Source organism: Pipra filicauda, unplaced genomic scaffold (assembly GCF_003945595.2).
Source record: "Pipra filicauda isolate LSUMZ 115617 unplaced genomic scaffold, ASM394559v2 scaffold919_size51518_pilon, whole genome shotgun sequence".
Lineage (NCBI taxonomy): Eukaryota > Metazoa > Chordata > Aves > Passeriformes > Pipridae > Pipra > Pipra filicauda.
Window position 1 is genome coordinate 14,979 of NW_024105108.1, and position 25,605 is coordinate 40,583.

The following is a 25,605-nucleotide window of genomic DNA, read 5'->3' on the forward strand; positions in this document are numbered from 1 at the left end:
AGGTCCATGTCCTTCCTGTGCTGGAGCCCAGAGCTGGAGGCAGCTCTGCAGGTGGGGCAGCATTACAGCCACGCATGTTCCAGCAAGGACATGGTGGAACCTCATGGAACCAAGGACCACTGGGACACTGCAGGGCCTTCTGGAGCCAAAGGAGCCCTGGGACACTATGGAATCTCATGGAATCAAGGCAGCACTGTCACCCTGGGAAAACTCCTGGAATTCAGGGCCCATTGTGACACTGCAGCTCCCCATGGAACAAAAGGAACCCTGGGACGCTGCAGAAACTCATGGAACAAAGGGACCATTGGGACATTGAGAGGGCTGATGGAATCAGGAGTCCATTGGGACAATCCAGGGCCTCATCAAATCAAAGGAATTCTGGGACACTGTCAAACCTCCTGGAACCAAGGGTTCCTGGTGACATGTGTGTCCTCCTGGAACCAAGGGAGCCCGGAGATATTTCTGAACCTCCCAGAATCCAGGGGCCATTGGGACCCTGCAGAACCTCCTGCATTCAAGTGCTCCTTGTGAAACTGCAGGCTCTCCTGGAACCCAAGGATTCCTGGAACACTGCAGAGCTCACGGAACCAAGGGGCCACTGTCCCACTGCAGCTCCTTCTGAAGCACAAGGGACCCTGGGACAGTGGGAAATCTCCGAGAATCCAAAGGGCATTTGGGGACTGCAGGGCCTCATGGAACTAAAGGAACCTTTGGAGACTGTGGAAGTTCATGGAATCCAGGGGCCATTGGGACATGTGGGGCCTCCTGGAAGCAAAGGAACCCTGAGAATTTTTATGGGAACAAGTTAAGGCAGGAGCTGCAACTCTCAATTAATCAGGATCAACAAGGAGTGTTTTGGCCTTGACTGGTGTTTTCCATCCAGAGAGGGTTGTTTGCCAAAGTGGAAACCACTTGGAACGCTCTGCATGGCAGCCTGTGTTTTTCTCTGGTGGCTGAACACAGCCAGCACATGAGGGGAGGGGAATGTGTGGGATCAGGGCACTGCTTTGGGGCCCTGCTGGGAATTCCAGTGGACTAAAAGACAAAGCCCAGGCACTGTTTCCAAAAGAACCCCAATGAAAGGGGGACGCCGGAAAGATGGGAGGACAAGTACTGAAATGGAACTCTGTGTGTGCAGCCTCATTTTCTCCGTCAGTGCCCACAGGAGAGGGAGCAAAAAGTGGTGATTTGGACCCAAAAACTGTTCGGGGGGAAAAATTAGGATTAGGGGGACAATGCGAAAATGGGAGAAACAGGGAAAAGGGTGGAAAAGGGGGGGTGGTCTGGTGGGTCTGACGGTCCCATGGGGGTCTTTGGGCACAGGCAGGTTGGCAAAGGGGGCTGGCCCCCCAAGCTCCCAACTTCCTGTGGGGTGCTGGGGGCTGATGGATCCAATCTCAGCCTTGAATTATGCCAACATTTTCAATTCAAAGGAATTACAGAGGTGTGACTGAATCATTTTTGTTCTCCAGCTTTAATGATGGCAAATCAGATCTATTGATAGAAAGGAATTTATTTAGGGTTACAAATGATCAGACAAAACATCTTCATCACAATTATTTACCGCACAATACAAACACTAAAACTACCAGGAGTACAGGATAAGACAGGACAGTGCTCTACACTAAAGCAATTGTTGAAGCAATTCTACTCAAGCTGGCACAAAAGCAAGAATTCTTAATTAGAGATGGATGGAACTCCCCCAGACCAACGCTCGTGGGGAGACCTCTGCTCTCAACCTCCAGGAGTGATCTTGGGGGGGTCCCCAGCCAAGGCAGGAATCTCAACTCACTCCCCAAGATGGGTTCTGTTGGAAGAACTTGTCCCTGGGAAAGTGGACTGGCCCTTTGTGGTGGAAAGGGATGGACTGACAGCCACTGGACTCCAGGGGTTGCTTCACCATCAGGGGGTTCATTCAAGGTGGAAGCGCTGGCCAAAGCTCTTCCCGCAGTTGGGAAACTCAAAGGGCTTCTCTTACTGGTGGGTCCGTTGGTGTTTGGTGAAGTTACCGATCTGGGTGAAGCTCCTCCCACACTCCCCACACTTGTAGGGCCTCTCCCCGGTGTGGATGCGCCGGTGAGTGACGAGGTGGAAGTTCCGGTTGAAGCCCTTCCCGCAGTCGGTGCAGCGGAAGGGCCTCTCATCCGTGTGCGTCCGCTCGTGCTGCAGGAGATGTGAGCTGGTCTGAAACCTCTTCCCACATTCCCCACAATGATAGGGCCGTTCCCTGGTGTGGATGAGTTGGTGGGTGTGGAGGGTGGAGCTGCAACTGAAGCCCTTCCCACATTCCCCACATGTGTACGGCCATTCCCCACTGTGGATGTGCTTGTGCCGGATCAGGTTGGAGCTGTCACTGAAGCTCTTCCCACATTCCCCACACTTGTAGGGACGTTCCCCAGTGTGGATGCGCTGGTGTTTGTGGAGGTTGGAGCTCTGCCTGAAGCTCTTCCCACATTCCTCACACATGTAGGGCCATTCCCCAGTGTGGATGTGCTGGTGGATGAGGAGGTGGGAGTTCTTCCGGAAGCTCTTCCCACATTCCAAGCACCTGAAGAGCTTCTCCCTGCTGGGAGGCTGCTCAGGGACCACCAGGTCAGAGCTCCCCCTCAAGCTCCGGCCACCTTCCCGGCACAGGCTGGCTCTTTCCTCCTCAGAGCACCCTGGGCTGGCTTTGGAGCCCCTCCTGCGGGGGGATCTCCGGCCCTTTTCCTCCCCGCTGCCTTCCTGCGCCGGGGAGCCCTTCAAAACGGCCTCTCCCACCAGGGTCTCACGGGGGGATTTGTCCTCCGGGCTCTCCGTCCTCACCTCGGGGCCTGGGGCAGGAAGCAAGAAGGACAGGCAGGGGATTTGCCTCCGGCCCACAGGGAAGGCCAAGGACATCCCCCCAACTCCGGCCCCGGCAGGACGGCGGCGCCAGCGGGGTTGTCCTGCAGCCGGGGCCATGCTCGGCTGACAGAGCCAGCACAACACCCGCCCAAAGGGACACTGACTTCCTCCTCACCTGCCTGGGGGGACCAAGGCATCTTCCTCTTCCTCGCAGCCTCCTCCTCCATCCGACCAAGCTTTGGGAAGGACAAATCCTGATGGGGGGAAAACAAGGGCTGAGTGCGTTGGCTTGGGGGTTCCTCCTGCCCAAGTCCATCTCTAGAACTCACTGGGCATCCCGTGACCATAAAACACTCCAAAACACCAAGATTCAGACAATATCAAGAAGACCCTCGCCCCCCCAAACTGCAAAAAGTTACAGTTAAGTCAAAAAATACTCCAAACTATGAACATGCAGTGCAAAAAAATTCTCCCAGAAATTCCTCCTCTCTGGTCTCTTCCCTCTGGGGTTCAGAGGGTCTCCCCTGACTGACCCTCTGACTCCTCTGGGGTGTTGGGGGTCCCAAGAGTTCCTTCTCCTCTGACTCTCACCTTCGGGGTGCCATATTCCCAGACATTCTCCCCTTCCACGGTTTCCACTTTGTTGTCCCAGGGATCCCAGGGGTCCCCACTGTCCAAGTTTCCCCTTCTCCACGCCCCCCGTTTCAGGCTCCCTTGGGTCCTGGGGCTCCTCCCTCTCCGTGCTCCCCCCTCCAGGCTGCCGGGGATCCCCCAGCTCTGGCATCTCCCCGCTCCGCCCCCCACACTTGGCAGCTCCCGGGCTCCACACCCACCCCCGGCACTCCTGGGGGCCCCAAACCCGCTGTGTCCCCCCCGCCGGCACCGGGCTGACAATGGAGCCGGCGGGGCCTGACCCAGCAACACCAACCCCCACCGTGGGGGGGACCCACATCCCCCCGCCCATCGCTGGGGCTCTGCCACCAACCCAGCCCAGCACCCCCAAAAAACACCTCCTGCCCACCCCCAAGAGCACCCAGGGGTGGAGCAAGAACAGGAACAGCAGGAAAACAATTGCCCCCCATCCCATGGGTGCCCGGGAATGGGAAACTTGTACTAGATATCCTGGGGGGAGCACGGGGGGTCAGGACATACTCAGGCTGCCAGCACAGATTTCCTTGCAAAGTCTGCAGTGGGTCAAGCTCTGCAGAGGAGATTGTGCCCCATGCATGGGATTGCAGAGGCTCCCTCAGGTCCCCAGCAGGAATCAGCAACCAGGAATAGACACAAAAGGCCCCCCCAAAGAGTTCTGGGGGAGTGTCCTGTAGGGAGGGGACAGTGTCACCCCACCAGGGCAGGGCTGGCAAGTGGGAGGCTGCTCCAGGGCTCTGCAAGAGGCCTCGTGCTCTGCTCGGCCCCAGCACTGGCTGGTACCAACACCCCCGGCTGCCCCCGGCCCTGGGCAGCTCTGCTGCCACAGGCTGTGCCCTCACCGTGGCCCTGCAATGGCCCTGCCTGTCCCTCACCCGTGGCCCTGCAATGGCCCTGTCCCTTGGCTTTCTCTCTGCCAGCTCAGTGTGGGGCACACGGGCTGGGGGTCCCTCCCAAGCCCCCCGGGCAGCCGGCGTTGGCTGGGGGGATGTGAGGGCTGGGCCTGCTCAGCACAGCCCCGGCCTCGTGCCCAGCGCCTCTTTCCTGACCCACACAAGACCTTCCCGGCCCCCCCAGGGCTCCCCTGCTGCTGCCTCTGCTCCTGGCCCTGCCTTTGCTGCTCCCTTGGCTGGGGCAGCGGCTGCAGGGGGGGATGGCAGCAGCTTCAGCTCCACGGCACTTCCTGGGGGGAGCTCAGCCCGGGGGGACGGGCAGGGACCTGATGGGGATGGACAGGGGCCCAGCAGGGACAGACAGGGCCTGCAGGGGAAGGCACAGGGACAACCTGGCCCCCCACACTGCCAGGGCTGTCTCTGCTCCTCCTTGCAGGCTCCGTGGCCAGGCACAGTTTGTGTTCCTGGGTGCCCACCATCTCAGCACTTGGAGACGCTCAAATCAGCGCCCGCAGCTCTGCAGCAAAGCCCCAGCTCACCTGGCACACAGGGGATGGACACAGCACCTGCTCGGGGATGGGCACACACAGCTTCTGTGTCTTCCCCACCACGGGGCTCTCCTTCCTCAGCAGCACCTCTGCCTTGCACTTATTCTCAGCCTCACCTCAGGGACAGCTCTGGGCTCACCTCCCGCCACTTCTCAGCCTCACCTCAGGGCCTGGGCTCAAGGACAGGAACCTGCAGGGAGGGGACATCAGGTGCAAGCTGAGGGCTGCCTGCTTGCACTGGCCTCTGGGCTTCTTTCTCCTTCTACAACCAGCCCACAACTTAGCCTGCTTTTCTAACACCACACATTTACAGACTAACCTTGGAGATAGATATGGACAGACATCTCTATCACCCTGGGGATAGAGCCTCAAGCATGTGCTGCCATAGGAATGGCAATCACAGAATCACAGAATCAGCCACGTTGGAAAAGACCTCCGAGATCATCAAGTCCAACCCCTGATCCAACCCCGCCGTGCTTCCCAGACCATGGCACTGAGGCCACATCCACTCTCACCTTCAACACCTCCAGGGACGCTGACTCCACCCCCTCCCTGCCCAGCCCATTCCAAGGCCTGATTACTCTCTCACAAAAAATTGCTTCCCAATATCCAACCTAAACCTCCCCTGGCACAGCTCAAGACCCAGCCCTCTTGTCCTACTGCTGCTTCCTGGCAGAACAGCCCCACCCCCACCTGGCTCCAACCTCCTGGCAGGGACTTGCAGACAGTCAGGAGGTCTCCCCTGAGCCTCCTCTTCTCCAGCCTCAACACCCCCAGCTCCCTCAGCCTCTCCTCACACCACTTGTGCTCCACTCCCTTCCCCAGCCTCGCTGCTCTTCTCTGCACCTGCTCCAGCCCCTCCAGGGCCTTCCTCAACTCAGGGGCCCAGAGCTGGACACAGCACTCCAGGGGTGGCCTCACCAGCGCTCACTCCAGCCCAACAATCACTTCCCTGCTCCTGCTGACACACTCTTCCTCACACAGGACACCAGCCATTGGCCCTCTTGGCCACCTGGCCACACTCTGCCTCCTCTTCAGCTTCCTGTCCATCCCCACTCCCAGCTCCCTTTCTGCCTGCCTGCTCTCCAGACACTCTGGCCCCAGCCCGGGGGGCTGACGGGGCTTCTTGTGCCCAAAGGGCAGGACCCGGCCCTTGGCCTGCTGGAACCTCATCCCCTTGCAATCAGCCCATGGATCCAGCTGGGCCAGGTCCCTCTGCAGAGCCCTCCTGCCTTCCAGCACATCAACACACCCCCAGCTTGGGGTCACCTGCACATTTGCTGATGAAATGCCTGGTTCTGCAGCAGCTGCAGATGCTCAAGGGGCAGCAGGACCAAGTCAGGGGCCTGGAGGGAACTGGGGTGCGGGAGGGTCCTGGGGGAGCTGGGGAGGGGCTTTGGGGATTGGGGGTACAGACCAGGACAGATCAGTACAGACCAGCACAGACCAGGACAGACCAGGACAGACCAGTACCTCCTCACTGCTCCCCACATCTCTCCAGGAGCTGGGCCACGTTGTCCTGGGACACCTGAGCCCCCCCAGTGCCCTCCCAGTACAGCCCAGTGCCCCCAGTACAGCCCACTGTGTTCCTGTCCCAGGGTGCCAGGGTGCCCCCCTCTTTGGGGGGGGGGTTGGAATGGATTTGAGGGGGGGGCTGGGGGAGATTTGAAGGGATCTGGGGGTTTGGATGGGGATTTGGGGGCGTTTAGGGGTCTTTGGGTGTATTTGGGGGAGTTAAAACAGGTTTTCGGGGCATTGGGGCATCAAAGGGATCTGTGGGGGGAGGGGACTAAAGGGAAAATGAAGGTTAAGGGACATATGGGGAGGTTAAAGAGGTCTGTGGGGGAGATGAGGGGCTGCACCAAGAGCAGCTGAGTCCTGAGACCTCCCCGGTTTCCCCAAGACCCTCTTGGTGTTCCTAATTCCCCCTTGACACTCCAAGACAACCCTGGTGTCTCCAGTGTCCCCAGGGCCTCCCCATTGCCATTATTCCCCCCTTGACACCCCCAATTCCACTGGCCCCAAGCCCATCCCTGATGTCCCCAACCCTCCATCTCACCCCAGGAGCCCCCCCTGGACCCTTTGACCCCAAAAATGCCCCCCCACACGCTCACAGAAAGGCCAAGGACATCTGCGGACACGTTGGGGACAGCTGGGGGGCTTTGCAGGGCACTGGGTGATTACTGGAGGATACTGGGACACACTGGGGGGAACCAGAGGGCACTGGGAGGGACTAGAGGGTTACTGAGGGATCCTGGGAGGGCACTGGGAGGGACTGGGGAGTTACTGGGGGATTATCAGGACACAGGGAGAGACACTGGCAGGTTACTGGGCGCTCACTGGAACATCACTGAGCCATACTGGGCGGCAGTGGGAGGTCACTGGGACACACTGGCTGGTCACTGAGGGGGTTACTGGGCCGTACTGAGGGGCACTGGGAGCCCCTTACCTGGATGTGGTACATCTCCCCCCCGGACTTTGGGGGGCGCCCCCAGGACTCCTTCCCCTGGGGGCTGGGAGATCCCCTGAACCCCACTGCTGGGCTTTAGGGGACCCCCGGGCCCCCCTCCCTTTGGGGTCTCTGGGGTTCGGGGGGGGCATTGGGATCCCCTTTCCCTGGGGTCGGTCCGCCGGGCCGGCAGGGGGCGCTGTGGTGGGAGGGGTAATGGCAGGTCGCGGGTAATGCCGGCGGGTAACGCCGGCGCGCCTGCGCAGTGCAGCCAGGGCGCTGGGACAGCCCCACCTCCCCCCGCGCGGGTTCCAGGCCCCGCGCTCTGACCCTCGGGAACCCCCGAACCCCTCGGCTAAACCCTCCCGAGCCCTCCAGCCTTCCCACCCACAGCCGCGCTCCCCGCAGCCCCGAGCGGATCCCCAGAATCGCGCTCTCCGAGCGCAGCCGCACCTCCACCGCTACCGCTGCCCCGCAGACAACATGGCGCTCTGCGCACGCCCCGCCTCTCGAGCCCCCGCCGCAGCCAATCAGCGCTCGGCCCGTCCCCGCCCCGTCCCTGCCGGTCCCGCCCTGTCGGGTGAGCGGGGCGGGCACGGCGGGAAAGCGGCGGGGGGGAAAGAGCGGGGGGACCCCAAAGGGAGCGCGAGGGGCGGGGGGTCACCCCCAAAGGGAGCTGGGGGGAGCCGGGCTTTGAAGGGGCTGCTTTTCCAAACTGCCCTGCTTATCCCACATGTGCACACTTCTCTCCTGCTGGGATCTGGCCCAGACAAACCTGAAAATACCTGGAAGTGCCACCTCCACCAGCACTTCCTCCACAGCTGCTTTCAAGGATTTCTCTTCAATTTGCCAAGGAAATGCTTCCAGATCATACTCCCATCTACAAGTCAGAACACCAGCCTGCACCAGGACTCCTGCTTGTTTTCCCTGCCCTTGCTGACAGGAGGTGCAGAGGCAGGATGTCAGCACTTCATCACCAACAGCCTTAACGGGGGATGACTCCACTTTTTAACCTTGGAAGAAGAGCAGCTTTTCCTTTTCCTCTCCTGTTTTTTGGGGTTAGTTTTTTTTTTACCTTCTGAATAAAAGAACACGTGTGTAAATTGAAATCATCTGAACCCAACTTTTGAGAAGACTGACACCTTTGAGCAGCTTCCTCTTAACCCTCTCTCCATGTTGGAGGAGTGGCCAGATGAAGAGTTACCAGCCCATCCTGGCTTCCAGAATGGCACAGCTGGTGGTTAGAGATTCATCTCACAGTTATCTAGAATATGCCCAAACTTGTTCTGCCCTTCCTAATTCCTAACTCAGACCAATGGCTCCAAACCCAGCATCTGGGAGGCTGATTAGGTTGGCAAGAACATTTCCCTGTGTGATAACAGTGTGGGCACAAGGACTGGGAGTGTGTCATAAGAAATCTGACTTGCATACATGGGGTAGGAGATAAAAAAAACCCACAGATAAGCAGAAAATGTTTGCTTGCAAGGAAGAATTGGCAGCAAATCTGTCAGAAGATTAGTGCAGGTGACTATCAAATACAGGAGAAAACATGATGAAAGGAGTAACTCATGGCTCTTTATCTGAGCTATGAAATGAACAGTAACTTCAGCCACTGATGAGAGATTTTTTTAAATACAGAAGTGAGTTTGCAGTTGTAGCATTTTCCACATTAAAGCCTACAGCTGGTAAATAATAAAATAAGCAATTAAAAAGCAATCAAGCTTGCTGCATGAAAACCTCTCAAACAGGCTGCTTCAAACAACAACAGTCTTCTTGCTCCCCTCCTTCCCCCAAGCCCCAGAACTTCACCACATCTCAGGTCTGTACTGCTCACACACATCACTTGGCAGAGGAAAGCCACACAAAACAAAAGATAAAGAATAATTACTTGTTTTGGTAGGTACTGATGGTCACGTGTGTGGAATGGGAGGTCCCAAGAGGAGTGTCAGCTTGGTGGATGGTCCCTCTTGGGAAGTACAGTAAGTCACCTGGCTGCAAGAAAATTGATATATTTAGGGCACCAGGTCAAACCTTACTGCAGTCAGAGAAAATACTCCCTGAGCAGACAGTCTGACAATATATATCCTTTAGAATCACAAAATGGAGCAGTCCTGCAATGTACACTTTAATAACATAAAGAACACTAAGCCAGAAGTTCAGAACCTTAAACTTTCCAACCTGCTGTCAATATTTGCTGAAAACGTGAAACAAGGTTTTTAACATCACAGAACACACAGACTCCCACTGAGCTGCAGGAAGAGGACAAAGAAGCAGCTGAGATGGACCTGCTGGCAACACAGTGGGCTGGCAGAGGAGCAGTGAAATGGGGATTTGGTCAGATCACATCAAAAGAAAAGGTTAGTATTCCACGAGAAAAGCCAAATAGTCTATAAAAATGGTAATCTGTTACAATACTGTTGTCTGAGATTTTCAGTTAAAGCACTTAAAAAACAGGTACGACCTTCCTCCTCCTCCTCCCTATCTTTCTTCTCACCTATGTAAATTAAAACTCCACACTGGAAAAAAAACTAGATAAGGAAAGTCAAGACAAGAAAGGTGTAAAGCACATAAAATTGCCTCCAAGAAGGAAATAAAAGTTTACTTGTGGCTTGTCCTGTAAACACCTACAGAGTTGGACAGCACAGTCAAAGAAAACTGCCTTCCTTACCAGAGTGGGGACTACACCAACCAAGAGTATTCTGAATTCTCTTCATTTGAAAGATGGAGAAAGGAAATATTCTAGAAAGATGTTTAGGGAGGAAATAGAGTCAAACAACAGCATCCCTCTCAGAGGCAGCCACAAAGAGACAACCAAACTTTGACAGCAGCCACCCAGAAGAAATGGGTCACAGGAAGTGAACAACAGCAAACAGAAGAAAAATAAATTAAAAACTTGGATAACTTTTAAGCCCATCATTATTCCATAAAAATGAAAGGCACTGAAGTCTGGTCCAAAATATTCCAGGAATGAAAAAGGGAACTGTAGTTTACCAGACTTTGCATCACCCAGTACACGATGACGATTGAATATTCCCCTCTGTCAAACAACACAGCTCATGATGTCAGCATCCCATCCAATGTGTCACACTGTTCCTAAAACACCTACACCATCCAACATGTCACACTATTCCTCAAACACCGACACCCAAATGCAGCTCTGGACACTGAGAAGAGCAGAGAGAGGCTCCATAACAGGCCAAAAGGCAGAGAAACTCCTGAGGATTCCAGCATGGAGCAGCACCACCAGCTGGACAAGTAACACTTCAAAAGCAGGTCAAACAGAACAGGACAAGCACCAGATTCCCTGCTGACACTCAGTAATCTTCATGAAATGTTCCTTTTATTCCAAAAATCAACCACCAACCAAACACTTGAATTTCAGGTTTGGAAAAAGGAAGAGCAATTAATACAGCAAGTTTATATGGGGTTTGGGTCATGCTTTTCTTTATCAGCCAAGGATAAATATTTAAATCTCATTCACCAGAACAGTGACAATGTTCAGTGCAGCAGTAAGTCTCAGTGCACAGAAGGATTAGCCTGAGGGATTACAGGCAGCATGTAAAAGCATAAAAATGTTTTAGAACCATACACAAACCCAGTGTTTTTTCTGCACACAACTCCACAAACATGACCTAGGAGTCAGGGTGCCCAACCTGGAGAGTACTAGTCAATTTACAGAAATAACTGGGCATTTTGGCCCATTATTTAAATACTAGAAGCAAAGGATACCTTTAAAAAAGGATACAGACAACTCTCACCCAAATTTCTCGTGCTCGCAGTGTGCAAACCCTCCCCTCAGTCTCACAGCCACAATCACTGCCTTCAAGAAATGGACCACTTTTAACTTGTCTGGCAATCACAGCCCAGACCACCTAAGGCAATGAAATTCTCATACCTTTAATATGAACTCACGTGTGGGATTCCCAATCCTATCTTCTGATTCCACATCATATTCCCCAGCTAAAGGCACCCTTGGTTTATAGAGCCGCCAGTGTTTCTCGCCTTCCAGCTGAAGGATAAACACCTGCAAAAGACCATCAATCCAAATCTATAAGGAAGTAATTCCTTTCACATTAATTTTTAGACAGCTACAATTCAGAGAAATTTAAATTTGAACTAATTTTTTTTGTCTCTATTTAGAGACAACAGACAGAGGAGTTGTGAAGTGGGATCTGTTTTATCCTAAGGCAGGCATTTGGAAATCCCTGTTTCTCTCCAGTCACTTCAGTAAGTGCTAGAGAACTAACCCAAAAGGAACATCTGCCACACAAATATCCAAAATTTCAGGTGAAAGAGGCTTATCCCCAACAGAGCATCAGAAACCTCTATAGGGTGCCCAATGGGGGTAGATGGCATGAGTTAGAAATGCTGGATGTGAGGCTGCTGAATAACAAGCATAAGGAAAATGAAACTCCAGGTGTATTGAATGGAAATGAAAATATTAAAAAGCAAAATATACATATAAGGATTGGATTTTTTGATTTGGTTTAAGTGGGATAGTCTAATTTTTTCTTTATAACGCAGTGTATCTTTGTATGTTTCTTTTAGAAGCTGATTTAAAATGCATTTGGACCACAGGAATTCATCATACCAGTAACTTCGTAAAAACAGCAGGACCAACAAGCACAACCAGTCTGCTGTTACAGTCCAGCTGAAGAAAGAGCAAGTACTTAGTAAAGGGAAAAGGACTTGTAAATTCTTGGGGCCTGAATGAAGTGAAAATGAAAAAACAGGTGCTAGAAAGCTTCTGCAGCTGTGAAAACAAACTTCTCTTTTTATCTAAGGGAAATACCAGGTCTGGAAAACCCAGTTTACATGCTATTATGATTAGATATTACTATTAGTAAATTTTCAGCAAAAATATGTAAGAAAAACGACTACAAGGAAACACAAATAAAAAAACCCCACATTTTCCTATAATGTTTAGTGGGGGGGAGGGTTAGAAGCACACACACAACAGCAAACACTGCCATCAGCAAAAGCCCATGCACAATTTCCCAGGCAAGGTTGTGCTGTCCTACCTCAACATCATCATAGTGAGGAGGAAGGCCCTGGGATCCCTGGGCAGTGATGGAAACATTGGACCCCACCAGAGACCCAAAGCAGCACTCCAGCTTCTCCTGAAAATCTTCCACAGCTCCTCCTGTAAAAAAAAAGATGCTGTTACTTGCTGAAGAGCTCAGCCAAGCCCAGCCCACATCCTCCCCATGGCTTGGGAAGAATGATCACATCAGGGACACAGAGGCTGGGAAGGAAGGTGCTCTGTACCAGTGTTTCTCCTGAAGGAGAGCACTGGAGATGCAAAGGGGATCTGCCAGGAGAGTCACTGCTAAGCCAAAAAGTCTGGTGCCCCAACCTGGGTTTGTTCTCTTCCCTGTGCCATCTTTAGGCTGCACAACCAGACAGACAAGGCTGAACAGAGGAAAATAACCCCACAAACAGCAGAACACCATAAGACAATAAGCACATGCAGGACCTGCATTCTCTCACCAGAGAGAACATACAAAGGTTAGAGACCTTTCACCAGTTACTCCAATCATTTGGGAATATTCAAAACCAAACTTGACTCATCCACACCCCACATGTGACAGACAAGGCACCGAAGGGAAACAGCAGAACGTGCCAAGTACCAGATCCACACAAGTGCAGCTTGGCCATTAAAGCTGACAGCAGCCAGGAACACTATACCTGGGACTCAGCTTGTATTTGGGATCTCATTTGGGTCCACCTCACAATTCAATTGTGCTGACACCTTCAAGGCTACCTGAATCAAAGCACCTCCAAGAATCCAAGTCCTTTACACAACTGTGCAGCACCACTGTCTCCTTCTCAAACTCAAGGACTGAGAACACTCAGCTAAAATGGGCTGGTACCTTTCCATGGTGCAATTCACTGGCAAGAACACTGGAAATATTTCACATGGTTTCACACCTTACCCTCCATTAAAGGGAAGTGGCTCAAAAGCCACAAAGTTTGCACAAGGAAACAGTGGGGCAGAAGGGATAATTTAAGCACAGATGCCTAATCATCAATTTTGTGCATTTGTTTTTGTTTCCAAACTTTTATGTGACAGAGCAAAATTTTAAAAAGAATATATTATTACACATATTATAGCATGAATCAGATTTTGTTCTTACTGCAGAGCAGTGAAACGTGATGGACAGTGCAAAAGTATAAACTGTGTTTTAATACAGCTCATGTAAAGATTTCAGCAGGTCATCAATGTCAACCACTTCCCCTGGGCACAGAGATGAAGCCATGCCTAGTGCAACTCAAACACACCACATTATTGAGCCAGCATCAATTATATCCAGTGAAACAATCCCACCTTAAATCTCTGAGGCTGATGAAACTGTATTGTTGCCTTTTTCTGGTCAAAATCCTTCTTCAGCTGCATGTAATTCACTTTGCCTTCTTTATTTAAAACCTTCTTCTCTCCATTCACACACTGCAGATATTCCCATCTCGCCCATAGTACAGGCCCTGGCTGCACAGCTCCTTCAAGTCTGACAGCTGGAACAGGGACAGGGAGTAAGCAGCCACCAGGGGATCATTGCTCTGCACGAGCAGTGGCTTTTGCTCCCAGTACTCCTTGAAAAACACCTCTTCTTTGATGGGGGAGATCAAGCTCCCGAAGAGGCTGTCTGGGTTCTCAAAACTCAGGACTGAGGGAGAACAAGCTGCTTCCAGCTTTGCTCGTTTACACTGTGCCTGTGTTTCTTTTCCCATTTCAGCATGCTTCCCTCCTTCCTTGGGCATGGTTCCTGTTCAAGAGGAGAGAGGACCAAAACAATCAACCAGCAACACAACCTCAAGAGCTCACGGGCCCAGAGCAACAACTCTTCCCCTACCCAGTGGGATATCAGAGTATCCCGGGAACAGCTCTGGTTTCAGAGCCTCACTATTTGCTCCAAAGCATTAACAGTTTACAGAAGACAGGGAACATTGTTAGGCCTTCCTGTTGATGCTCTGTAATTACTACATTTACAAGTTTAAAACTTGTAAAATTTACCAGTTTAAGAACTAAAAGGCCAAGATTCTGCTTTCAGTCCTGTCGAGCTGTCAAACTTTGTTTATGTAGAACAAAAAGAATTCTTTCATACAAGCACAGACATTTCATTTTAAAGCTGAAAGTCATTTACTTTGTTTTTCCCAGGCAGAGAGTATGATTGTGTACCATTATGCAAAAATAAAGAAGTTGATCTACAAATGCTTTGGCTGCCAAATTCTCAGGAAAGTTAAGGGGGAAATCAAGTAATGGTAGGTAACTGTGCAAGTCTGGAAAGCCAACACCTGAGAAGTTTGAACGTGCTAATGCCATAATTTCTAAGTAAAAATGACAGCTCTACTCCCTACACCCATTTGATAGGAAATGCTATCAATTTGTTGAGATACTTTTATTTACACAGATCCCGTACTTTGAAACTTAAACTCCAGTTCTGGTATTTACATGCAGCACTAAGTTCTTCTGTGCAGCAGGACACCCTTGCTGGCCCACTAACTCCTGGGCAGTGTTTCATCAGCAGCTCCTGCACAGCCTGTCCCTCAACAGTAACCGAGGGTCACCTCAGCCCTGCAGGAGGGAATTCACATCACCTCCTTCCTGAGAGAATGAACATTCCCAACTGCAGCACGAGGCAAGGGAATGCGTAAAAAATTAAAGGCTGAAAATCAGTCCCTGACTGACAGCAAGATCTGAAGATGCTGCTGAAGGCACCAAGATCTAAAGCTGACATCCCCAAATGACAGCAACACAGATGCAACCAAGCCTGGATTAACAGTTTTGAATTCCAGACCTAAATCCATTGTACCAACCTCTCAGCTCATTCACACTGATTTAAAGAAGTTACATTCAGATATTTACTACTCATAGAACGCAGCTTCATTTACAACACGGGCTGTTCTGTAGCCTTCTGCTGGTTATTACAGCTGTTCCAAGCCCCCTGCCATGGGCAGGGATACCTTCCACAAGATCTAGTTGCTCAAACCCCCATCCAACAGGATCCAACCAGGCCTTGAGCACTGCCAGGGATGGGGCATCCACAGCTTCTCGGGGCAACCTGAGCCAATGCCTCACCACCCTCCAGCAGAAAAAAATTCTCCCTTACATTTAGTCTAAACCTAAACCGTTCAGCTTAAACCCATTGCCCCTTGTCCTGCAGCTACAGGCCCTCATAAAAAGTCCCTCTCCATCTTTCTTGCACCACTTAAGTCCTGACAGGCTGCAAGGAGGTCTCCACAGAGACTTCTCCAGACTGAGCCATCCCAACTCTCCCAGCCTGTCTCCGCAGCTGCTCCATCCCTCTCATCATCTTCCTGGCCTTCTCTGGACTTGATCCAAGAGGTCTGTGCCCTTCTCACGCTGGGAGCTCCAGAGCTGGATGCAGCGCTCCAGGTGGAGAATCACCAGAGCGCGGCAGAGGGGCAGAACCCCCTCCCTCACCCACGGCCCGCTGAACGGGATGCAGGATACGCCCGGATTTCTGGGCTGGGAGCTCAGCGCCAGCTCAGCCCCAACTTTCCATCCACCAGCACCCCCAATTCCTTCCGTGCCGGGCTGGAGGACAAACCCCAGCGCAGAACCCCACACGGGAGCAGCTGCTCCCCGCCAGGGCTCTTCCCTCCCACACCACGGCAGCTCCCTGGGAAGCGGCGGGAATAGCGCCGGGCACAGTGGGAATAGCGCCGGGCACAGCGGGAATAGCGCCGGGCACAGCGGGAATAGCGCCGGGCACGGCGGGAATAGCGCCGGGCACGGCGGGAATAGCGCCGGGCATAGCGGGAATACCGCCGGCACAGCGGGAATACCGCCGGGCACAGCGGGAATAACGTCGGGCACGGCGGGAATAGCGCCGGGCACAGCGGGAATAACGTCGGGCACAGCGGGAATACCGCCGGGCACAGCGGGAATAGCGCCGGGCATAGTGGAAATACCGCCGGGCACAGCGGGAATAGCGCCGGGTACAGCGGGAATACCGCCGGGCATAGCGGGAATACCGCCGGGCACAGCGGGAATAGCGCCGGGCACAGCGGGAATACCGCCGGGCACAGCGGCTCCGAGGACACGCGGTGTCCCCGCTCCCCCTCCCGGCTCCCGCCGCCTCCATCCAGCCCCTTCCCGTCCCGCGGCCCCGCACTCACCCGGGCAGGAGGGAGGATCGCGTGGGATCGGGGCGGGCCGGGATGGATCGGGGCGGGCGAGGGGAGGCGAGGCCAGGCTGGATGTGCCGGGTGGGAGCGGGAGGCGATCCTGCCGCGCTGGGAGTCACGGCAGGAGCCGCTTCCGGGCGGCCAGTCGGAAATCCGGCGGCATTCCAGTGTCATTCCAGTGTGTATTCCAGTGGGAACGCAGCAGCACTAAGGTTAATCAATCTGCTTCATACAACGGTGCCTGGGCTTCAGCTGCGTTATTTATTTTTTTTTTCCTGGACCAAAAATCTTCTTCTGGAGTCTCCCTGAGTCTCCCTCAAAGAAAACTTTGGAATCCTCACCGAGCACGTGAAAACTTCCAGAAATATTTTTGGATGCCTGTTAATGGTTTGGTTTACGTTGGCTAATGATGTCAGAAACAAAAGAAAATGTTAGGTAGGCTTTGCTGAAGCTTTGTTCTTGTGTACTGGCTTGAAGGATACGAAGCAGAACTAGCAGAAATAAAAAAGGTGGATTTTGGAAACCTCAGCAGCCTTACAGTGCACGGCTGATGTTGGTACAAAGTGACACTGCCATAAGTGTAACTAGAAGGACCTTTCAATGACAGGTAAGAGAGGGGACTGTGTCCTGTCAACAACTTAAGGAGGGAGAATAACAGAGCCTTGCACATCTCCAGCACCAGTTCAAATCCTTCCCTTTACGGAAAGTGGGTTTCAGTCTTGTTCCTCCTCACAGTGTGGTTGTTACACAGTCAGAACTTCTGCTTCCCTGGCACCAGCTGGATCATTTGGAACAAATGTCGTGATTCCAGTGGGTTCTGCATTCATGGATGCATCCAGCAAATTCCTGTGTGCTGAGCAGAGAAAGTGGCAAAGTATAATATATAGAAAAGGGGGGTGGAGGAGAGAAAAAGGCAAACGCTGCTCATACTGTTCAGTCCTTGTTCCTTTACCACCTGGACCGCTCTGTCGCCAGCTGACCAAAATATCCTGGTCACTTGAACATGAAATAAGGATTAATCAGCATGTGGCTGGGTTACCAGCAGAGAGATTTTGCCAGGGGTGAACCTACAGCTGTCCTAATTGTAGAAATGTGTACAAATTAGATAAAAAAATTTAAGTTTCTCTAGAAAGCTTTTTTTTTCATAGGCCTGTGAGCTTCAAAGAAAAAGAAGACAATCTCCACTTTCTAATTCTGAGTTCATCACTACATCCCTCAACATCCAGGACATTTTGCAAAATTTATTAAACTTCAAATATTTTAATGTAAATGCTCACCAATAGTTGGGATATTCAAAGTGAAAAATAGGTCACTGTCATGAAATTCTCTTTATTTCTTTCATGAGAATTAGCAAGCTTTGAAGAAGGAAGTAGTTCTCCAGACTTAAAAGGTTGCATCACCTAAATTAACACTCACAGGATGGGCGTACCAGCAGATGCTAAAAATAGAGAGGCCACATCCTGCACCTCAGCCGGTCACAGACACCCTTAAAAGATGTTATTTCTGTTCCAAAAATCCACAAAGTACCTCAGCCTAACTGCCTGAACACCATCAGGGTGAATACTCAAACAAATACACATTTACATAATGGCTGTGGTGTTTTTAATTTGCTGTGGGACATAAACCCCACACATCTGACCGGCTGCAAAACCAGTAGGAATGGGGAAATACTTTTGAGTACCTTTTTAAAGACTTCCGGGCTGATCTGGAGAGACAAATTGGCTGAAAGTATTCCCATCCCAGTGGGGAAGGTAACACAGCTTCAGAGGAGGGTGGTGGGCACTGTAACCAGCCCTCTAGCACCCCCCAGACGAGAAATAATGCGTTTAAATACCGTTTGTTATTTTTAACTACTAATACAAGCAACAGATTTCTGAAGTGTAATTGATCCCGGTATCATCCCTGTCACTGCCTTAAGAAAATAAAAATTATAACCTTTGCTGTAAAAATATCCAGTCAAGTTTCATCAGCATTTACAAGGGCCTGTAGTGACAGCACAAGGAGGAATGGCTTCAAACTGAGAGAGGGCAGGTTTAGATGGGATATTACGAAAAAAATTCTTCCCTGTGAGGGTGGTGAGGCACTGAAACAAGTTACCCCAAGAATTTATGGATGCCCTATCCCTGGAAGTGTTCAAGGCCACGTTGGATGGAGCTCTGAGCAACCTGGGACAGTGGAAGGTGGAAGGACTGCCAATTCCAGCACAGGGCTCCTGCAAGCACACGACTCTACCTCCACCCTGGAAAGAAAGCCCTTACCCTCCGTCTCTCATGTGCAGTTGGTGGGGCAGCCTGGGCACTCGGTGGGCAGCAAGAGCTTTCTGTGGTGGCACCTTTTGTCTGGCAGGAATCTTCAGTTGGATTCAATTTTGGGGAGGTGGGACCGGCCATTGCAGCGCAGGGCTGAAAAAAGAGAGCAACAGCCCTTTTTCCCAGGAAAGCAAGCCTGTAACCTTTGGGTTTCAGGTGCAGTTGGTGGGTTTTACAGATTGGTCAGGGGCTGCAATGTGGTTCTTTAGATGATTACTTCGAAGGCGAGATTAAGGCACAAAACTCCAAATGTTAGGTCTCAAACAGACAATTTGCTTTCTTTGTAGCAATAAGTAATGGTAAAATCGAGGCAGGAGGGGAGAAGAAGAGGGAGAGATAAGGAAAAGGAAAGTACAAAAAGGTTACCACCCCCAGTGAGAGATCCAGGTGTAGTCAGCCTCAGGCAGTCATGGAAGGGCCGCTGGAGAGAAGCAGGGGGGAAACAGACTGGATGCAAGACAGACAGGAGACGGAGCAGGTGGGACATGAGCAGGACAGAGGCAAGCAGGATGGAGCGAGGAGTGGGGACCAGCAGGGGACCCTGGCCAACACTGACTGGACTCACCACCACGCTGGGCACTGCCTTAAATCCCCCCCTGTGGGCGCTCACTGGCCAGCCTGGCACCGGGCACACCTTTACACGATGTTGAATGGCTAAGCTGCTGGTATACAGGCAGGCTGGCTCTGCCAAGGCGGGAAAATGTACCAGCTTTCTGTTGGAGACTCTCCAGGGGTTCCCCAAGACTCCAGCAAGCAGTCTAAAATGTTTTCCTAGGCTGACGAAGACAGCCCTGCAAAGAGCTAAAGCCGGTGTCCGCAATTCTGTTCAGTCACTGGGCTCCAGGGGAGGTTCCTGGTAGCCTTTTCACTTGGAAAGTACATCACCTGATGGAAATACTTTCGTTAGTGTGAAGTGGTTAATTGCCGCTTGGGACACTTTAAACGACTTGAAAGAAGCCTTGCACAAGGAGCTTAATTGCTCCAGTAACACCTATAGCGCCTCCGCGGGACAGATAATTACCAGTTCCTTATTGCAGAGGTCAATATCAAAACAAAGTAGAGAGTAAGAAATAAAAAATCTATTACAACCAACAACTGGTCCTAGCAGCCAAAGCTTCCAGGCTTTCTTTCCTGGGGGAAAGAGCTGCTGTTCCCTTCTTTCAGCCCTGCGCTGCAATGGCCGGTCCCACCTCCCCAAAACTGAACACAAATGAACATTCCTCCCAGACAAAAAGGTGTCACCACAGAAAGGTCTTGCTGCCCAAGAATGCCCAGGCTGCCACACAAACTGCACCTCAAAGCCAGAGGATGCAGACTTCTTTTCCTGGTGGAAAGGGCTGCTGTTCTCTTTTTTCAGCCCTGCACTGCAATTGCCAATCTAACTCCCAAAATTTACTCCAAATGAAGATTCCTGCCAGACAAAAGGTACCACCACAGAAAGGTCTTGCTGCCCAAGAAGTGCCCAAGCTGCCCCACCAACTGTACCTCCAAGCCAAAGCTTCCAGGCTTTCTTTCCTTGGGGTAAGGATGCTGTTTCTTTCTTTTCAGAACCCTGCACTCGACTCCCAAAATTGAAGACAGACAAAGATTACCCCCAAACATGAGGTGCCCACTCCAGGCCTCCCTGGACACTCTGCCAGTGCCACATCAAGATCCTGTGCAGCAACAGGATCCTACAGCAAAAGCAGGTGTTCCCGACTCCAGGGCTCTTCCCCGATCCAGTATGGCAAGAGCAGGAGACGGAGTATCTCGGCACCTCAGTTACTTCTGGCAAGAGACTCCATCCCTCCCAGAGCCTCTGGGAGACCTGCCGGAGCCACACACAGGAGCCCCTCTGGCCAGGTCTCCCTGGGGAAGAGGGAAGAGCGGGGAAGAGCAGAGCCCGCTCCTCGCCGAGGATGCACATGGCAGCAAAAGGCTGCGGGTAGGAGGGGGAGCCCAGGCCATTGCAGTCTAAGATTCCCAGGAGCAGGTGGCCCAGCAGCTCCTGTCCCCAAGACACCGTTTCTCAATCCACGGCTCCCAAGAAGCTGCGGCTTTGCCGGAGGAGAAGATCCTTTCTCTGGATCTGGACAAGATCGTCCAGCGATGAAGGCAAGTGCTTCCAACTCCAGGGCTGTCTCTTGAGCCGCCTCTAGAGTAGAATATCAGGGAATATCTCCGCATCTCTGTTCCTCCCTGCGATAGCCTCCATCCCTTCCCCAAGCTCTGGCAGTCCTGGTGGACTGCAGGCAGATTAGCCTCTGCCTAAGGGACAAAATCCAGCCTATACAGCAAGGACTTCAAGTATTTCAGTTTTGAGCCAGTAGGGCACTGCAGTACTGTTGTGTAAACACTAAATAAGGAGAAGGGGAAGGAAGAAAATAGAAACTTTTTTTTTTTGGTTGCAAATAGGTTTTTTTCACGTGGGTTTAGGGTGGATATTTGGGAAAGGTTCTTCCCTCCGAGGGTGGTTGGGCACTGGACCAGGCTCCCCAGGGCAGTGGTCACAGCACCAAGGCTGGCTGAGTTCAGGCACACGGTGTGACTCTTGGGGTCGGTGCCGTGCTGGGCAAAGGCTTGGACTCGACGCTCCTTGTGGGTCCCTTCCAACTGAGCATGTTCTGTGATGGTGCGATGAGTTCCCTCTCTTTCAACACTTTTGTTCTTTTTAGGGCTCCTCGCTGCCCGGGGGCCGAAGCCCGCCTTCCGCGCGCCTGCTTCCCTGCCCGTTGTGGCGGCCGCAGCCAGGCGCTGAGTGCCCGCTCCCGGGCGGGCTCGGCCGCTCGCTCCAGGAGTGGGGGGGCAGCGCCGGCGCCTCGAGGATTCCCGGGATTCCCTCGCCGGTTTCCAGGCAACGCTCCCCGCGCGCTCCTCGCTCCAGGGCCGAACGTGCGCAGCCAATGGGAGGCGGCGGAGTGGGCGGGGCGAGGCGGGGATTGGGCGAGGCGGGGATTGGGCGGGGCGGGGGCGGGGCCGAGAGGGGCGTTTGAGGGGATTTGGATGGGAGCGGGCGGGGCCGGGAGCGCTGCCGCTGAGCGGCCCCCGGGCAGCGGCCCCAAGACCCCCGGCGAGTGGCCCCCGGAGCGCGGCCCCGGGGGAAGGACCCCCCGTGCGCGGCCCCCCGGCGAGTGGCCTCTGGTGAGCGACCCCCCGTAAGTGACACCCGGTGAGCGACCCGCGGGGAAGAAGCCCCGGTAAGTGACCCCTGAGGAGGTACCCCGGTGAGCGACTCGCGGTGAACAACCCCTGGCAAGTGACCCCCGGGGAGGGAACCCCAGGGAGGGACCCCCGGTGAATGACCCGCGGTGAACAACCCCTGGCAAGTGACCCCCGGGGAGGGAACCCCGGTAAGTCACCCCCGAGGAGGGGCCCCCGGTGAGTGAGCCCCGGGGACAGTCCCCCGGTGCGCGGCCCCCGGGGGTGTCTGTCCGGGGCTGGGCGCGTTCCTTCCCCGTGCAGAGCCGAGCGGGGCCGTGGCGGGAGCGGGGCCGGAGCGGAGCCGGCCGGGGGGGCAGAGGGGAGCCCTGAGCCGCCTTCTGCCGAGGGGGCTGCTGGAAAGGAGCCTGCGCTGGGAGGAGCGGGGGACGTGGCCCGAGGCTGAGGCAGGGGAGCTTCAGGTCAGCTCCTGGAGAAAGGTTTCTCCCTGTGTTTTTCGGGGGGGGCTCGGGCACTGCAATGGGTTGCCCGGGCGGAGCCAGCACCCCGGCAGGTGTTACAGAGGCGCCGGCATCTGGCCATGGCTGACAGGCTTTAGTGGTTTGGGGGTTGCTGGGGCAGTGCTGGGCTGACAGTTGGACTTGATGGAATCATGGAACGTGCTGAGTTGGGAGGGTCCCACCGGCACCGTGGAGTCCAGCTCCTGAGTTTTAGGCACCACTAAAGGAACTGAATCTGCATCGAGCTGTTTGGCTCCAAAAACTCTTCTGTCCCTGGTCTACACTGCCAAGTAAAACAAAACAGATCGTGCAAAATAGAGGCCTGTGTTCCCCCCAAAGGGAAGGCAGGCAGTTACAAACCAGGACGGTAAATCAAAGCTCAGAACATACGTTCTTGGTCCCCACAGTTGTATGACAAATCAAACCAGTCCTCTGTTCATTACCCGTGTAGAACTCTCATCAGGAACCCCAAACTTTCTTGTGTGTATTTGTATAGATATGTATATATACACATACCTATGTATAGATATCTATTTGTGTGTATCTCTGTAAGATTCTGTATCTTTGGATGTGATATTGGCATGCTATTGTTGTGTGGCAACAAGTGGACTTAAAAGGTCACAACACTTTAGGAGATCGCCTTTCTGCTTGTGGGTTCTATTTTTTAAAGAAGGTAACAAGAAAAGAACTCTTTAGCCAAATATAAGTTAAGGGCTCCTCGCTGCCCGGGGGCCGAAGCCCGCCTTCCGCGCGCCTGCTTCCCTGGCCGTTGTGGCGGCCGCAGCCAGGCGCTGAGTGCCCGCTCCCGGGCGGGCTCGGCCGCTCGCTCCAGGAGTGGGGGGGCAGCGCCGGCGCCTCGAGGATTCCCGGGATTCCCTCGCCGGTTTCCAGGCAACGCTCCCCGCGCGCTCCTCGCTCCACGGCCGAACGTGCGCAGCCAATGGGAGGCGGCGGAGTGGGCGGGGCGAGGCGGGGATTGGGCGAGGCGGGGATTGGGCGGGGGCGGGGCCGAGAGGGGCGTTTGAGGGAGTTTGGGTGGGAGCGGGCGGGGCCGGGAGCGGGAGCGCTGCCGCTGAGCGGCCCCCGGGCAGCGGCCCCCGGGCAGCGGCCCCAAGACCCCCGGCGAGTGGCCCCCGGTGCGTGGCCCCGGGGGAGGGACCCCCCGTGCGCGGCCCCCCGGCGAGTGGCCGCTGGTGAGCGACCCCCGGTGAGCGACCCCCGGTAAAGTGACCCCCGGTGAGCGACCCGCGGTGAACAAGCCCCGGTAAGTGACCCCTGGGGAGGGACCCCCGGTGAATGACCCGCGGTGAACAACCCCTGGCAAGTGACCCCCGGGGAGGGACCCCCGGTAAGTCACCCCCGAGGAGGGACCCCCGGTGAGTGAGCCCCGGGGACAGTCCCCCGGTGCGCGGCCCCCGGGGGTGTCTGTCCGGGGCTGGGCGCGTTCCTTCCCCGTGCAGAGCCGAGCGGGGCCGTGGCGGGAGCGGGGCCGTGGCGGGAGCGTGGCCGGAGCGGAGCCGGCCGGGGGGGCAGAGGGGAGCCCTGAGCCGCCTTCTGCCGAGGGGGCTGCTGGAAAGGAGCCTGCGCTGGGAGGAGCGGGGGACGTGGCCCGAGGCTGAGGCAGGGGAGCTTCAGGTCAGCTCCTGGAGAAAGGTTTCTCGCTGTGTTTTTCGGGGGGGGCTCGGGCACTGCAATGGGTTGCCCGGGCGGAGCCAGCACCCCGGCAGGTGTTTCAGAGGCGCCTGCATCTGGCCATGGCTGACACGCTTTAGTGGTTTGGGGGTTGCTGGGGCAGTGCTGGGCTGACAGTTGGACTTGATGGAGTCATGGAACGTGCTGAGTTGGGAGGGTCCCACCGGCACCGTGGAGTCCAGCTCCTGAGTTTTAGGCACCACTAAAGGAACTGAATCTGCATCGAGCTGTTTGGCTCCAAAAACTCTTCTGCCCCTAGTCTACACTGCCAAGTAAAACAAAACAGATCGTGCAAAATAGAGGCCTGTGTTCCCCCCAAAGGGAAGTCAGGCAGTTACAAACCAGGACAATAAATCAAAGCTCAGAGCTTACATTCATGGTCCCCACAGTTGTATGACACATCAAACCAGTCCGCTGTTACCCATGTAGAACTCTCATCAGGAACCCCAAACTTTCTTGTGTGTATTTGTATAGATATGTATAGATATGTATAGGTAGATAGATATACATACATAGATATATGTATAGTTATCTATTTGTGTGTATCTCTGTAAGATTCTGTATCTTTGGATGTGATATTGGCATGCTGTTGTTGTGTGGCAACAAGTGGACTTAAAAGGTTACAACACTTTAAGAGATCGCCTTTCTGCTTATGGGTCCTGTTTTTTAAAGAAGGTAACAAGAAAAGAACTCTTTAACCAAATATATATTAAGACTTTAATCAGAGCAAATGTATTGATTTTTATTTCCAATTGTACAACAAGTCATTCAACTATTTGCATACTCCAAAGCTGGGTTGGAAACTTCTCCCTCAGAAATAAGAAAACCTGTTTTCCGAGGCTGTTAATGACAGCCATGGCAGAGTTTCCAATAACAACTCCCCATTCTTGAAATGCAAAGCCTGAAAAATGAAACAAGCGTTAACCTGGAATTCTTGTTGCCAGCACTGATCTGGACAGAAAGTTATTAGAGAGTGGAGCAAAGCTAGCACCACAAACAACCTTGGGCTCTGCATTCGTTGGTCATGGCAACAAAGTTTTGCTTTTCAACCCATCTGCTAAGGAAACCTTGCCAGAACTGTGAGTTTATAACACTACTTTTCTTAAGAAGTTAGGAGGCCTTAATCCAGTGTACACAGATGAGACCCTGAAATAGGAGAGGCCAGCTGCTGATGATCAGTGCAGATGAGGAATCAGCTCTGCTGAGTAGGCTTCAAGCTTTGTGATTTTTACAAGTGGACTATTTCAAAACTGTTGTAGAAGAAACAGTCTTTTCTGTTTTATCAACTTTCCACTTTCAGAATACTGGAGTTTATCCCTCAAATTCAGCCTGTAGTTTCAAAAGATAAAAATCCTTACAGGAAACCTTTCAGCCTCAGTAGCCAATTGCAACGTGCCCAGGGAAGTTCAGCAACAGCACCATTCATTAAATGAACTGTTCTGGACCAGCCAT

At 53.3% G+C, this 25,605-nt stretch overlaps 1 protein-coding gene across 1 annotated transcript; it reads right to left on the reverse strand.

Annotated features, from left to right (window-relative positions):
* Nucleotides 1–1,152: 1,152 nt before the first annotated feature.
* LOC113991131 (ribosomal oxygenase 2-like) lies at nt 1,153–14,593 on the reverse strand. The gene is given in 8 exon segments (XM_039391224.1): nt 1,153–1,201; nt 5,277–5,294; nt 9,253–9,356; nt 11,260–11,388; nt 12,386–12,487; nt 12,490–12,507; nt 13,693–13,814; nt 13,817–14,593. Coding segments are annotated over 8 exon segments (849 nt in total). The 5' UTR covers nt 14,124–14,593.
* Nucleotides 14,594–25,605: the final 11,012 nt, after the last annotated feature.